General features: G+C 33.2%; 1 protein-coding gene across 1 annotated transcript in view; it reads left to right on the top strand.

The window, feature by feature from the left end:
* Nucleotides 1-16,969, top strand: part of LOC108710247 (phosphatidylinositol phosphatase PTPRQ-like) — a 118,983-nt gene that overhangs the window by 34,514 nt on the left and 67,500 nt on the right. The window contains exons 11-17 of the mRNA XM_041586283.1: nt 827-934; nt 1,159-1,440; nt 4,789-5,070; nt 5,856-6,038; nt 8,702-8,803; nt 13,630-13,750; nt 16,751-16,911. Coding sequence (XP_041442217.1) covers nt 827-934; nt 1,159-1,440; nt 4,789-5,070; nt 5,856-6,038; nt 8,702-8,803; nt 13,630-13,750; nt 16,751-16,911 — 1,239 coding nt within the window. The remainder of the gene's footprint in view (nt 1-826; nt 935-1,158; nt 1,441-4,788; nt 5,071-5,855; nt 6,039-8,701; nt 8,804-13,629; nt 13,751-16,750; nt 16,912-16,969) is intronic.

Genomic DNA, 16,969 nt, shown 5'->3' on the forward strand with positions numbered 1-16,969 from the left:
TGTTATTGGATAAAGAATACAGTATACTGACTAATAGCAAATGGGACTGTTTAATCACTGCAGATATTTCTTTGTTTTAATGATGGAAAACACTGGCAATTATTTCCAATTGTTGTCAGTGGTAAGGATCTGTGATACTAGCTCCAGCCAACCATAAACCCTCCTCATACCCTTGGTTTTGGTAGCATACAACATATATTTTCTCCACCCCCATCTAAAGAGTCTAATTTGTCTTATTCTTATTCAATATTTATTTAAATACAAACTAAATTTACTGTAATAAAAGCATATGATCCCTCCATTCTAATAAACAATATTTATGGAAATTAATGGTTCCTTAATTACTAAGGATGAAGAAGCAGAATGCTTATGCTGTTTACGTGTTGCTTATGTCACATACTGTATTTTATAAGGGGTGTTTCTACCAAGAAAACATTCACTCAGCATTTGCATGTTGGAAATAGTCACATACAACAATGGTGAATGCAGGCAGCACTATATTTATTACTAAAGCATAGGCCTAGAATAAGTGCAAGGAACTGCTTCTGTGGGTTCTTAAGTAGAATAGAGTGAAAAATGTAAGACTGTGAGAGTATATTTTTGATACATTTATTTATAAATAAATACCTTTTTGTGCACTCAAAAATAATTACTTTGATTTAAGTAAACATAGAGTTATTACCTGCATTCAACTGTAGTTAAAACATATTTATTAATAACGCACTTTTCAACTCTTAGATCATTATAATGTTTGATACTCATATTTGCTAATGCTTAATATATTCTAAAACCAGTTGATTAATAAAAAACAATTCTTTTTTTCCAGATTTGAAAAAATTCACAGAATACAAAATGCGGATAACTGCTTCTACATCAGCAGGGGAAAGTAATTCGTCAGAACAAATTGACATTTTTGTCAAAACCCTTGAAGATGGTAGGTAGATTATTATTAGGTTAAATATAATAATTAAGTTTAGGAAGTTGACCCTGAATTTATAAGTTACAAGGCATGATGTTTGTCCCAGTGGCATTATATAAAATGGCAAGATGCCTTGCTTAAATACAATATTCAGTGTTCTGCAAGTTTGCTTGATATACAGTATGTAGTGCATACAAATATAAATATATTTAAATATTTCCTTTCTTATGTTTTCACAGTACCAGGATCTCCACCCCACAACCTAAGTTTATTAGGTGTTAATTCAACTGCCATTACTTTGGCCTGGTCTCCACCTTTAGAACCCAATGGAATTATTACTCACTATGAAGTAATTTACACACATTCTACAGACTTGTTTACCCAAAGTACAATATCGACAAGTTTATCTTTGACGGATTTATATCCTTATACATTATATAATATTTCAGTTCGAGCTTACACCAGATTTGGACATGGAAACCAAACAACAGATGTGCTTTATGTAACAACATCAGAAACTGGTAAGCTTATTTTTTATCAAAGGTTCAAAGGTATCCAGCAGATAGAATACCCTCCCATTTTTTGTTGGTTTTGTGCTCTAAAAAAGTCTCATGACTTGGGGCAGCTGGGAAATTGACAAAATGTCTAGCCCCATGTCAGATTTCAAAATTGAATATAAAAAAATCTGTTTGCTCTTTTGAGAAATGGATTTCAGTGCAGAATTCTGCTGGAGCAGCACTATTAACTGATTCATTTTGAAAAAAAATGTTTTTCCCATGGCAGTATCCCTTTGAGTAAAAATTATGTATCATACTTGTTTGGAAACAACCCATGCACTTTGTATCAGTGTAGCAATGTAAATTGTTTTATTTAATGTGGATACAGGCAACATTTTGTTTGTGCACCAAAATACACAATCCCCCCATATGTTATAAATGGCATACAGTTTGCTCAGGTGCAGTAACCCATAGAAAACAATAAGATGATTGACAGGTGACAATGAAATGCTGACATCTGATTTGTTGCAATAGGTGAATATATTTGTAGCAACTTTTATAGCATATATAACTTTTGTAGCAGTTTATATAACAAAACCCCCTGTGTAATTAAAAGTATGCACACAATTGTTTGTCCAACACATTGTTTCCAAAACAAGGTTTTTTTTATAATATGTCAGTCTTCTGCGTGTTGCTGTAACAGCCTCTATTCTTATATGAAGGTTTTCCACTAGATTTGGGAACATTGTTCATAAGATTTGCTTTCAGTCAACCACAACAGCATTAGTGAGGTTGGCCTCTGATGTTGGCTATCTCACAATTAGCATTCAGAATAAATTCGCCAGGCGCGAATATGCAGTGAATTTCCATGTTTCGCCGCCAGCAAATGAATTTGCGAAAATTTGCCGGCATAATTAGAATTCAAAATTTGTGGACGTGCAACGGAAAAGCTGTCGCTCGTCAACATTATTTGGATGCCCATTGGCCCATTTCACGGGAAATTCACAAATTTTTTGGTGAAGCGAAATGGGACAAATTCGCCCATCACTGCTTTTCAACACTTAACTGAGTGTGCAGTGTGCAGTGTGCAGTGTGAATTTCTAAGAGCCCCAGACTATTATGAAACTGCTGCTAAAATCTACAGTTTATTCTGGCAGGTAGTGTTTTTCTGCCATCTGGCAAACCATAAGACTGAAAGATTATGAAAAGCCAGTGGGCGTTTTTTTCACACTTCAATGGCAGTGATCTTTACACAACTCTAGATAACCTTTGGCATTGCACTTGGTAATGTTAAATTTGTTTTTCTCTGATCGCCAATAAAAACATGTATGCTCCTTTTTGAATAGTTATTGAGCTGCATTCCTTTCAGAGATAATAAGCAGTGAGTGCTGAGGACATGCCATTTTAGTGTCTGGATACTTTTGGCAAAAAAATAAAAAAAGTTGGTACAAAGGTACCTTTATTGGCTAACTAAGATGCAGCAAATGATTAGAGCAAAATGCAGCAGATGCTTAGGAGAACTGTTTTACAACAGATTTAATTCACAACTACTATTTTTCTTTATATATACTGTACATAGAAAGGCATACAGTACACCTAACACATGCATGGTTTCCAGACCGACTGAAGAGCAATTGAGTTGATCAGGCTTATAGCAGTAATCTTCATTATTTTGTCCAACACCAGCTAACAATTTAGAATGCTGAAGAACTGCATGCTTGATCTGTAGCTGCAGTGCTGTTCTAAACTCATTAGTAATACAAGCAAGTTTTAGAATGCACACACACAGTGACACTTTATTATTCTTCAAGTTTAGAATTACACTTTATTCCTTTAAGACATTTCTATAATAAACTGACAACCTCCTCCATTTAAATGGGGACACTGAAAGAACACAAATGTTTCAGTTGTTAACATTTTTATTGCCCCACTGGAGAGATATACTACAATGCTCAGATGAAAGTATATTTCTGGCCTGTTTATTTTATAGGTGTTCAGACATCAGGTAAAATAGTAAAGGTTGAACTGCATGGGTATAATTTGTTTCTCCAGCATGGAGGATCAGATTTTGTAGAATCCCACAAAATCTTCTATGGCATGATCAAAGTCTCTTATGTTGTTCTTGGCCTAAGCAGGAAGAAGTGTCAATTTTTACCTATGTTAGCACTTCAAGACCAAATCTAATCTGGCAAATAGCTTCCATGCGATATGCAAGTGCCCAAGTTAAAGGACCCAGCTAATTCTAAGATGCATAAGTTGAATTGATAATTGTTAATCAGTCCAAATACATGTTGTATAATGCATGAGATTTTAGGCAACCATGTTGTGTGCATCTGAAATAACACCATATCTGTCATGTATCATGCATATTATATAGTTTACTTAGTTTAAAGGGATGAACTGACCAAAAACTAATTCAAATGCTGCATGGCTAACCAGTATTTATTTTAGGGATTGTTTAACCTTTTTTTAGACAACTATATTTCTTTTACACCTGCACTAAGGTCACTTTTTGGGGAAGGCATTGCTGCTGGTTTATAAACCTGAAGACCAGTTAGGGTGTGGTTTGGAAACGCTGCTCATTTATTCTCCTAAAAGCCCATTATGAATGTTAATGCACATAGAAAAAGATACCAAACTATTGCATTAGCATTTTATATAAAATGGCAATATTTATTATATACATTCTGCCAATGTATTATGGTACAAAAAGAACTTAAAACAATTAAAATGACAACCAATCTCCTCCCCAAACAATTGTAGTGCGACTCTCATTAAAGCCGGCGCAGGAGAAGCGGTTCGGGGAGATTAGTCGCCTCAAAGGAGAGGCGATTAGTCACCAGGCGCTAAATCTCCCTGAATCGCCTGGTGTGGACTAAGCCTAAGGGGCGATTTATCAACTATCCATATTACAATTTTTGCTGCAAATCATGCTTTCTAAAACTTGTATGTACAAAATTTATTCAGTAAAAAAATTCTAAAACTCAAATGTAAAACGTTCGCATCTAAAAGCTGGTGAGTTCATGTAGAAGTCTATAGAAGCTGCCTATGGCAGATTTAAAGTGTTTTTTTTCAATTTCCAATTTTTTTTCAACTCATTGAAAACAAAAAATAGAGTCAAAATTCTAGTGAATTTTTTCACTATTTTTAGATACATATTTTATATTCATATTTTTTAATAAATAAGCAAACATTCAAGTTTCATAAATATTGCATGAATTCAAATGTTGATAAATAGGCCTTCCTATGTTGAAAATGTAGACACTGCCCTTAAGAGTACTTAAATGTGTAAAACAAATAGATATGCAAGTAGATATTTTGTAAAGTGTAATTGTCTGACATATCTAAAATCACTTTATTTTCTTTTTAAAGCTCCAAGCAGCCCGCCATATAATTTGTCCTACATGAGTATTTCTTCTACAGAAGTGTTAATTGAATGGCAACCACCATTGTTTGCAAATGGAATTATACAATTTTACAACATTACCTACTGGAATACATCACATTTCCTAACAAACATGAGCAACGATTCACAGGTTGTTTTATCTGACCTTAAAAAATTCTCACAGTATCAAGTTGCTGTATTGGCTTATACAGTAAATGGCAATGGAAATCAAACAAGTGATATTTTGAACATGACAACTTTAGAAGATGGTAAGATCATAATATGTACATATATACAGATATATGCATATATACATGCAGATTGATTTTATAAGCACACGTTTTTTATGTGTTTAACACAAAGGGGACTATTTCTTTAAGCCTGAATGCAAAAAAATAAATAGTTTTTTAAACTAAAAAATTAAAAACAAGATTTTTTTCCCCCGAGATTTCTTATACCCAGAGGATGGAAAAAGTCTGACAAAAAAAATCTGAAAATTCAGCATCTCAGACCTACCGAGGTTGTATATAAATCAATGGGAGAGGTCCCTATTTGAAAGTTTCTGTGGTCTGTGCTGGAATTAACCCGAAAATCCAACTATTTTCATTAAAACAATTAGAAAAATTTGGACCTTGCATCCAGATTTAACTGTGGACTTGCACTTAAACCAACTATAAAGTGACCAAAAGAGCTTTAATAACATAAAAAAAGCCAGAGTGAAACCTGGCATGTTCAGTTTTTTTCAGCATATGGAATTGCTGATCTGAAAACCTATACCTGTATATAGATCCTATACCTATATTGGGAAAAATGCAAAGTGCTTATGTAGATAAGGTTATAATTTGAAATGGAAAAACCTTTAAGCAAAGCTTGGCTGAGAGATGGCAGATCACAGCATTAGTTATTGGAATTAGATGTAAGTTGTACAGTTGTAAGCTGTATTATACAGCTGCTTTTAAAATGCATCTTTAAGGGAAATGCCCAAATGTAATGCAAGATGAGTAAACTTTCAATAAAAATGAAAAAGTTGTCTGATATTTTTTCTTTCTTACAGTTCCTGACAGTGCACCAGAGAATATCAAATATACAAATATATCCTCTACAGAAATAGAAGTTTCATTTTCCCCCTCCTTAATACCAAATGGAAACATAATGTATTATACAATATACATAATATGGGAAAATGAGACAATGGAGAGGGCCATGTATACCACAAACATTAAAGAAAGAGTTACAGGTAACTGGCTTATGTAATTACTATTCCTATTTGTTGCAGATAGAAATTTGAGCATTCCACTTTTTATATAGTCTCATGGACATAGTCATATTTATCGCATTATATTTGGACTAATATTTGCATGGATAAATGGGGTCCATTGACTTACAAAATCAAATATGACATTTGAGGATTAAAAGGATTTGATTCTAATCTTCCTTCTAGCCCTGGCCTTGGACATTTTTTTTGTCAGAGAAACATCATTATATGTACTCTTCCACTGCCCCAGCATCCTTGGCACTATTGAAGTTGGCAAAAAATCTCCATACCACGCACATGGTCACCAAAGACAGTGTAGGGACTCTGGAGCACCGAAAGATTATGCTGCTGCTGATAGAATCACTGGCGGATGCCTAACAACCCTTAGGGGTTCTACCTTTCCTTATTGTTTTAAAGCAAAACAAACATATTTAATCCATAAATCTTTTTACTAATTCATCTATCTATACATTTTACATTTACTGCAGAAAAATAGTTTAAAACCTCTATAAAGCATAAACAAAGTTGGCCAAGTACATCAACCGATAGCAAATGAAGGTTTGCTTTCAAAAAGATGACCCATAAATGATATTAGCTGATAAGCTGGTTGCATAAAAACTTTAGTTTTATTTGAATTCAGACCAATATGAGTGGCTGGCCTACATAGACTAATCCACATGGGCACTATAATAAATATAGTTCATTTGTTTCTTCGGAAATAAGGAATTTGGCACACTTAGTGTTGCTCTCTGCTATGCTCTGCTGCATGTGCCTGATGTGCAGTGCAGATCAAGGAAGCTGGAGCATGAAATGGATCCACTTCCCTTAGCCTGCAAAAAACAATTTAGACTGAGAGCAGCGAGTCCAAGGCTCTGTGTGCCCAAGAGCTAACTTTTGTTTTACTGGAATATCTTTCGACCTTTCCTGAACCATTTGTATTTGAAATGGTTTAAAAAGTAAGCCACTGATGTTGATTTAGGATCATGGCACACCAGGAGATAGATCTCCTCTGTGATTAGCCCGTGATAAATCCCCTCCTGTAAATGCTTTCCCACCGGCACAGGTTCTTTGTTTTTCCGAAGCTTTCTCTTGAGGCAACTTTAGGGGACTTTGGAAAAAAAAGCACTGGATATCACTGGATTCACTTTATCACTGCTGGGAAAGCATTTACAGGAGATTAGTCATCCATTGAAGAGTACATTTATTGGGGATGACTAATTTCCTGGTGTGCCATCACCCTTAGGTGTAAGATAATGAGCATGCTAAGGTTGTTCTGGTTAAGGAGTCTAGGGTGCCAAAGGCAAGTCCAATTTGCTTAGTTCACACATTCTCCAATTCAAGAGAGATGTTAACTTAGTTTCTAAAGCTTTTGTACTTGTATGATGGATTTAATGAATAGTGCCTTCCAGTCATAAAATCAACTCAATCAGAATTACATGGAAGAGGTGGATATTTGAAATGTGCAAGGTTTTTTTTTCTGTACATTTTAATGTCTCCATATAAGAGATCTTTTTGACCATGATCCTGACATTAGCAGGGATTATACTAGGTGCAATTTTAAAGAGTGATATTTATTGGGGGAATTGACTGGTGGGGAAGGCATGTCAAAAATGTTGCCAAATGGCTAATTATAGTTGGGATGCTTGAGCCACCTAAACCTGGCTATTTATTGTTGGTGAAGTATGGTCTTAATAAATTTGGAAAAGATAAAAAATCCATCTAAAATGATCCTGGTCTATTCAGATGAAATGGAAGCTGTACATTGTTTAAATGTGTTGATACATTAAATGAATGGCAGAGGCTGTAAACAGTTGATGAAAGTAGTAATGTTTGGCAGTTTTTGACCTTTAATAGTTAAATGAAGCTGCAAAGGAGACTCAAGGTCTATTAGCCAGTTGCTTAGCATATATATTCATGCAATAGCCCATTTATAAAGTGGTAATTTGGCACAGCAACTGGCAACATTTTATGTGAAGCCAAAGGAAAGGTGAAATTCTCAAAATGTAAGAAGATATTTAAATAAAATTCTTAATGATTGTTATGAGGTTTTTTTAACCATATTTTTAGTCTTACACATACTGAATGTAAAGGTTTTGTTTTAACAATAATACAATAATTACATACTAATTACAACATTACAAATAACAAGCAGCCCAATAGCAATAGAACAGAGAGCTACAAGTGAACTGATAAGCATATCAGAATGTGGAGAATGTGTCCATCAAGTTTCTCTGTGTACACAGCACTTATCAAAGTTACAGTGTATATGTTTTGCACTCTCTGTTTTACGCCTCATTTAACAATTTAGTCATGAAGTTCTTTTTAATGAAAGAGTTTATTGAGATGATTGCGCCTGTACACAATGGGAAATGTTTTTTTGCTTCTGTGTACTTTTTTAAATTTAAGAAATATAAATTACTCAAAATGTTCCTTTTATACTTATGTCAATAATCAAAATAAAGGCTAGATAGTGCTGTCTGCATTTGTCAGTTGCTATAGCTCAAAAAATGTAAATATTTGAAAAGCACTAGAAATAAACCTGACAACAGCAGAGAGAGTATATTCTCTTGCGTGAATACTATGGATACTTTAAATGGTATACAGTGAATTCATGTATTTACACTCTGTGTTCATTTTTCAATCAGGCCTAAAGAAGTATACATCATATTTTCTGTCTGTGTCTGCAAGTACTATTAAAGGGGAAGGCCTTCGCAGTGTGCCTCAAGTCATTACTACAGATGAAGATGGTAAGTGAAAAATCCCCAGTTTCTCTATCTGTAATACACTTCTAATGAATGAAACTACTTTTAAGGTAACTTCATTTACTTTTTTAACCAAAGGCAAAAGTTATTTTGTTTAACTTTCTCATACACTAGTTTGTATTTGATTATGTATGTTATATGGTCATAAATTAGGTTCCCTTTAAATGTCTTCATTGTGAAAAGATTGTTATGATCAAATCACATTGCCCAGATGAAAGTATCAACACAATCTTGTATATTCACAAATAAAGCTTTTGAGAATAATCATCATTACAACAGAATGATAATTCTTAGCTCAGGAATACACAGAATTACCAGGTAACACGGTATTTGTTCCTTTTATGTTTTTGCTTTTGCAGAGTGTTGTATGGTCCTCATTTGGAACTAAGAAATTATATAAAGTACATCAAATTTCAATCTTTTGTTTAGTTACACTATTACAACTAATTTCCACTAATACTGGAAAATCCCTGTGGCCAGGCCACAAAACAAAATCATATTTTGGTTAATTATTAAATGAGCTGATGGCAGTAACAGTAACAGTTTCAAATCTAAATATATAGTAAATGATTTAGTAATATTGATACTAGATTAAATAAGTGTCTTTACCCATAGCAACAAATCAGACCTTTGTTTTAATTTTTCTCTTGTAGTAGTCGGATCAAACCTAATTATTAATTGGACCACGATTGACTGCCCTAATGCAGTTTTAAAATTATGTTAGAACATAATAGAACATTAAAATCTTCTAATAGTTCTAATCTTCTAATAGTTTTGCCTGGTTTGAACTTCTACTACAGTTCAGTATCATAAAGACTGTAACAAAGTGCAAAATATGGAATCATAAAAATGCTGATATAAATAAAATTTTTGTGAAAATTATGCAAAAAACGAGGCTAAATAAATAGCAAAGAAAAATGTTTGAAATGCATTGTTTTTCCTACATATAGCAGATTTCTTGTTCAGACTTGCTCTTGGTTCTAAAACAAATATTCATTAAAGCTCCCTTTTTGAAAGGTTTCTCAATGTCTTGTTTCCTTCTGCTCAGCACAGCTCACATTTCTGTTATCTGCATCCAATATATATTCTGCAACAGCTGAAGTTTTATCCCATCTTCATATACAAGCAATATATCCAAAAACTCTATCTTTTAATCTCTTCAGTGTTTATCAAACATATTGACTCCCACAAAAGCATGTAGTTACATAGATGATTTTCCTAGTATAACAATTTATATATTGCTTACATTCAAACTTTTTCCTTGTCACCATACTTAGAACTCTTAGATACATTAAAAAAACCAACATCCTTTCATATAACCTTGTTCCACGTCTTTAGATTAGATACATCTAAGAAGTATTTTTGTCCAGCCACAAATAGTTGGCTACCCTTCTAGAACTCTCTGGAGCAGTTTCCTGAGTTACTTTGGGCCAGTGGGCAGGGCAAAGTTCTTATAAACGAGGGCACTGGTTACATATGTCCTCTAGACTATCAGTGAGTAAATAAATTCAACCGGCACAAGGTCTTAATTGCAAGCAGGGACAACCCTTGCTGTGTTTTATTTGTGAGATGCAACGTTTCAGGGTAATCCCCTTTGTCAAGCATTTGGAGGATTCCGAAGCCTTCTCTGCTGGGCACCGGGCAACTCACGACATGGAGAGCCAGGGTGTGCAAGCTGGTAACTACACTTTATTCTCTAGACTATCAGAACATTGCCCCACTCTCAAGGGTGCTCACAAAGCTGCTATTTCTTCAAGTCACCCAGAACAAATGTAGAAGAAAGATGCACACTTACAACTTAATGCAGTGTACAAAAAATGTACTATGTGTACTATATTACTGATGAAGGGGGCAGGTGGCCCCTGAAATGTTTGATTTTGTACTCCTCACAAATAAATACTTGGAGGTACTTTTTTTGTATACCGCATCAAGTTGTAAGCGTACATCTTTCTTCTACATTTGTTCCGGATAATGGTCATGTTGAATCACGTGACTGAAAGAAAGTCTGCACCGATCAAAAACTGCAGGAAGTATTGTATCTAAATTGTGAGTGTATCAAAACTCTCTATTTTCTTCTTCAAGTCATGTCTGAGATCGACAAAGGTTAGTAAGGGGGTGACAGAAGGAGACCTCAATTAGGAAAGATGAGCAACATTAGGGTTTATATAGGCATTGAGACATATTCCTGTTACAAATTGGAATGTGTCACCATCCCATTAATTTTCTTTACATACATTTATATCCAAAGATGGGGCATTGGTCAACCAAACCTATAAAAATGGTAGCATATGAGGGCGCAAGCCATATCCTATTGGTGTGACACACCTTCGGACATAATGGACCAGATTTAATTCAGTGAGAATAAGTTATCTCATGATTTATCATTTGAAAACTCATGGACGAGATTCAATTCAAGGAGAAAAATCTTTTCTCCTAATTTGCTTCTAGTCCTTTCCCATAAACTTCAATATAGTTTTTATGTGGTAAACAGTTAGATAAGCTTTTCTGAATTGAATTGCATCTCAAATTGAATCTCGTCCATGAGTTTTCACAAGATAAATCTTTTTCTTTTTTTTTAATTGAATCTGGCCCAATATTGGTTATGAAAAAGAAAGTAATCATAGCTATGTACTCTAATTTCATTCTGTTCAACAAAGTATAGTCTACATTCTCTCAATCAATATTTCTGATATTACACCACTCATGGTAGCTTTTTATAGCTTTTTAATAATATCTCTGCTGTTCTTTATATAATAAGTTACGCTCTGTATCAATGGCTGTAACCATGTTCCAGTATATTAACTTTGATCCTTATTAAATGGCCTGCAAGGAGTCCAACCTTGAGATAAATGGTAACATATGTACCTTTAGGAGAATCCTTGGTCACACACTAAATTCCTTAAGTACAGCTCAAAAAATAATTAAGCTAGAAATGCTGCACCTTTTGGGTTTCTGGTCCAGTAGCTTCTCATTATCGTTTCTGCTGATTCACATGATCTGGGTTGTTGTCAGTTTTTAGGGTTTTTAGTCAGTGTTTAGGGTAAAACTAAACTCTATATATTTATATATATATATATATATATATATATATATATATATATATATATATATATATATATATATATATATATATATATATATATATATATATATAAAAGCAAAATGAAGACCAGCAACACCGAGATCTGCTGGTCTTCTTTTTGCTTATACTATACATTACCGTGCACCCGAGGGATGTTGCAAAGGTGGAGTGCTGCCCTTACCAAGTAATTATATATATATGTATATATATATATATATATATATACATATATATATATATATATATATATATATATATATATATATATATATATATATATATATATATATATAAAATAAAGTCACAATACAAGACTGATAAGTAATTCATTCAGATTTGGCTTTCGTTCTTCTTTAATTCAACACTGTTGAATAAAACCTTTCTTGAACTTAACAGGATCATTTTTTTAATACAAAAAGGTTTACAAATGTATACTCAGCTCCCAGTTCTTTTGTGTGTCATTGTCCTTGAAGGCACCAATCACCTAAACTTTGGTAATTTATTGTATAATATGGGCTAAGATAACAAAGTAATCTCCCAATGTTAGATAAGAGCAAGATGACTGATACCAGTAGTAGGTTGGATTCTCTTAACCTTTATAATTAAATTTGAACCACCCAATTTGGACAGCTGGGAAATGCAACAAGGAGATGATTATATATACTGATACCATTCCTTTTCAAACACCGTTAACTGTCTGCTTGCAATGTAGTACATGAACACTTTAAAGGAACAATTCAGTGTAAAAAATAAAAACTGGGTAAATAGATAGGCTGTGCATATATAATAGATATAGATATATAATATATAGTTACAGAACCATTCCATTACTTCTACTATTCTATGAAATAACTATAGGTTGTATATCCACTATGTGTGTGTACATAGTATATATATATATATATATATATATATATATATATATATATATATATATATATATATATATATATATATATATATATATATATACTCCTCAAAACCACAAATAGCACAGCTGATAATAATCAATAATTAAACAATTAACTTGAGTTATTATATAATGAGAAAAGGGACCAAATATGTCTTGCACCTACATGCCTAAAGAGCATGTTTTGTATTTTTCTCCTTATATAGTGTAAAGTCCTTTATGGGTTTATATTTTCTGATGTGTTTAACATATGTATTTTTTGTTTTAATAATTGTGGCGTCAGTGTGTATTATATGCTGGGTAGCGTGGAATGATTTAAGCTCTGCATGGAATCCCCATATTTTTATGATCTTTTAGTGTTATGCTCAGCTGGAATTTTCCCACCTATTGAAGTCTGTAGTAATTATTTCCAGCTCTTTTTCCCCAGTGGACTTGTGTTGCAAATTACTTTATTTTTACATGCATTCACACCTATAAAAAAAAGATTTTGCTTTTATTGGAACAAAAACCCCATTACAACACAGAATTTGGACAATATATTAAGTAAATCACTGTGGTATGCCTACTGTTCTGCTTTCTCATGAAATTGTTCTTTCCATTCAATTGCAGAAACAGATGTGTTAATACCACCATGAAAACTTGTACTTCAGTTTTTGGCTAAGGACCTAAGTACATCTTATTGGAGTTGATAGAGTTGAGATACCTGTTGTGAGATATTTTGTCCTAGAATAAACATTATAAATCTAAACATTTTGTGTTATTTCATGTTTTGCATAGTTTCACTTTTTAAAATTATTTCTTTGATCTTGTTCTAAACAGCACCATCATCTCCTCCTCGATCCCTCACTTTTAAACAGCTATCTGGTATGACTATGGAATTGTCATGGGAACCACCTCTGGAGCCAAATGGAATTATACTAAACTACACAGTTTATATTTGGTAACGTTTTGTCTTCCTTTTTAAAAAAAAACTTGTGCAGCTCTACTAGACACTAAGGGGCAGATTTATTAAGGGTTGAATTGAAAATTTGAATTTTCTAATTTTTTTATAGTCAAAACTGTCAAATTCGACTAAGGAATTATCCAAATTTGATTAAAGTTTTTAAAAAAATTCAAATTAGATTTTTGAGATTTATTATACTCTGGCCCTTTGAATTTGAATTTGACTAGTCACCACCAAAAAACCTGCCGAATTACTATATAAGTCCAGTGGGGAGAGGTCCAATGACCAATTTGGAGATGTTTGCACCCTTCCCGACATTTGAGTTTTTTTTGAGAAATAACTCGAATCGAGTTTGGTCAAATTCTAATAAAAAAAAATTTTTGTCCAAGTTTGCCAATTCGATTTTTTTAATTAATGTCCCCCAATCATATTTCAAGTAAAATCTAATTCATGTGAGTTAGAAAAACTCACATGAATTCGAAATGCGACCCTTGATAAATGTGCCTCTGAATATTACATGGTATTATATGATAAAACAGGCCATACTCCTTAAAGGGGTGGTTCGTCTTTAAATGAACTTTTAGTATGAGATATTGATATTCTAAGACAACTTGCAGTTGGTCATTGGTGTAATTTAGTAAACCAATGTGTTATTAAAGTTTCCCATATATGCAAATACATAATCATAATATCAAAAATATATTTAAACATGTAATGTATTGAAACATTAAACAAGTATTAACCTGCTTTGATTCATAGTACCCCACCATTCCCCAAGCATCAATATTTGATATTGATTTAGGCCTCAAATAGCTATGTATTGTAAAGCCTTTCTTATCCTTTAAGATCTTTACTTTGTAGTCCATGTTATGAATATGAATTAACAAGATTTACAGTTGAAATCAGTGGATCTTAGAATAAATGGCTCATTTGCCAATGCAAAACTGTTCCAATTGCCATGTAATTATAATAGTAATTGTACCCAGTGCTGATGCAGAGAATACTGCATGCCCTTAGCAGATATAAAGTATAGTATTTATGATTAACTTGTGTGCTTCTACCCGAAGTGATAATCTGTAGATAGAAAGGTTACTTATTGTAATATGCAAAGTATGTGCATTCTTTTTTGCAGTTCCTGGATTATAAACCTTTGTTTGTAACACACTAGTTCTATTTTTGAGGTTACTGCAAGTAGCTGGCAGTGTTTCTAACTGCACAAAATAGGTTCTTCACATAAACTTAAGAGTACTGTTGTTCAGATGTAGATCAATTTTTCCCTAAGGTCCCAGAAATGAAATCATAATGTAGATATGGTGAATTCCAATACAGGTATGGGATCTGTTACCCAGAAGAGAAAATTATTTTTAAAAATTTGGATTATTTGGATAAAATGGAGTCTATGGGAGATAGCCTTTCCATAATTCAGCGCTTTTTCAGCGCTTTTCTTGATAATGGGTTTCCAGATAACGGATCCCATGCCTGTATTATAATTTGTAATAATATGTGTGAGACCTCATGTCATTTGTATTACACCCTTTTGCTCATAAGATTATGGCAAATGCAGTTCTATTTAGGGCAGTTACAGAAATTGGGGTTTTAGTAATATGTTAGATATTATTTTTAACCTTTCATTTGCACAAAACTATCTGTAACTTTACAGTTACAGAGGGTTTACCTTCACACTGTTTAATTTGTTGCTTACCAGTAACAGATTATTTTTTTGTTTGTTTCCTAGGAAACCTGCTTGACTGGCAGATGTCCTAGGAAACAAAGGTAAAAGACCAACTGTATAAGAATAGCAGTAAGGTAAAGACACAGGCAACACTGTTTTCAATATATTACAATTTTTTAGGGACTTCAGCACTCGCTTAAATGTTTGTGGTAAGAGTAGGGGGTATGGGGAAAGAATAACGACTCCAACCCCCATCTGCAGTGATTTTTGGGTTGTTTTTCAGTTCCTCAATTTATTCAGGGCGCATGTTAGCTCATAAGAAAGGTACAGATATATACAAATGTCAACTAACCCAGGGTAATAATGATTCACTATTTTTTAACTTCATTTCATATTACTATTCAGGGGTTCACAGCTTTCTTTTCTGGATATGTAAAACATTTCAGTGTCTGTCACTCTGTTATGATTCCAGGAATATCTAGGACACCAAATAATTGTTCACCTCCAAATCTCACCTTAATTGACCTTTAAGCCGGGCTTTTACAGTCATCAAAAAGAGCAAATTCTCTTCCCAAATCTTATTCCAAATGGCGTTCAAGCTTCAAATTGGGCAGCCCCATAACAAATGGTTTAATGTTTGCTAACTTATCATTGTTAGACTCTAAAGAAAGGGAGTGTATTTGTTATAACTGACAAGTGTTAATGAGGTATATTGCATAAAGAATTTTAATTCTTTGGGTTCAATCTTTAATTTTTGTTTCAATATTGCCTTCTGTTGTTTCTTTATAGTTTGATTTCTATTTATGAGCTCTGCAATTCAGGGAAAAACCTTTTTTGAGCAGAAAAATGATAGTTGGAAGTTTTTATTTACATATAAATGTTATATATGGGGACCTATGTATCAACAGTCTCATTTTCATGGTTTTTTTGAACCATGACTAAACTCACAAACTATAAAACTACTAATGTCGTGAGATTTATTATAAAATCTGAATAAAAAAGTACGAACGGGAAATTACAGTGAACTCCATGCAAAAACATTTCCTAGCGGAAAAAGAACAAGATATCCTCTTTTAGAGATTTTAAAACAAATGAGAAAACCACAAATTAGTGGAAAAATTGGAATTGCGATTGCTAGTAAATAACCCCCTTAGAGTCTAGATAATTTGTGATATACTGGGCCCCCAAATTTTTTTGTGCCTTAAAAATAAATGTAATAAGTTGTGCATATTTTTATCTGATTCACGCTTCAAAAGCCCAAGTCAAATCTCTCAATAATTCATATATTATTGCATTCCAAATAAATACAACTCTCACTTTTCTAGGAATGATATATCAAACAACACAATAACTGTGGAGAAGACTTTCGCTGAGCTGGAAAACTTGGAAACAAACAATGAATATAATGCATATGTAACAACAAGTACCCGATTTGGGGATGGAAACATAAAAAGTGTTACCATTCAATTTAGGACATCAGAGGGAGGTAGGATGGCACTATACAACAGAATAGATAATTACATTTTTAATAATATTTTATATTT

The sequence above is a fragment of the Xenopus laevis genome, chromosome 3L (assembly GCF_017654675.1).
Source record: "Xenopus laevis strain J_2021 chromosome 3L, Xenopus_laevis_v10.1, whole genome shotgun sequence".
NCBI lineage: Eukaryota > Metazoa > Chordata > Amphibia > Anura > Pipidae > Xenopus > Xenopus laevis.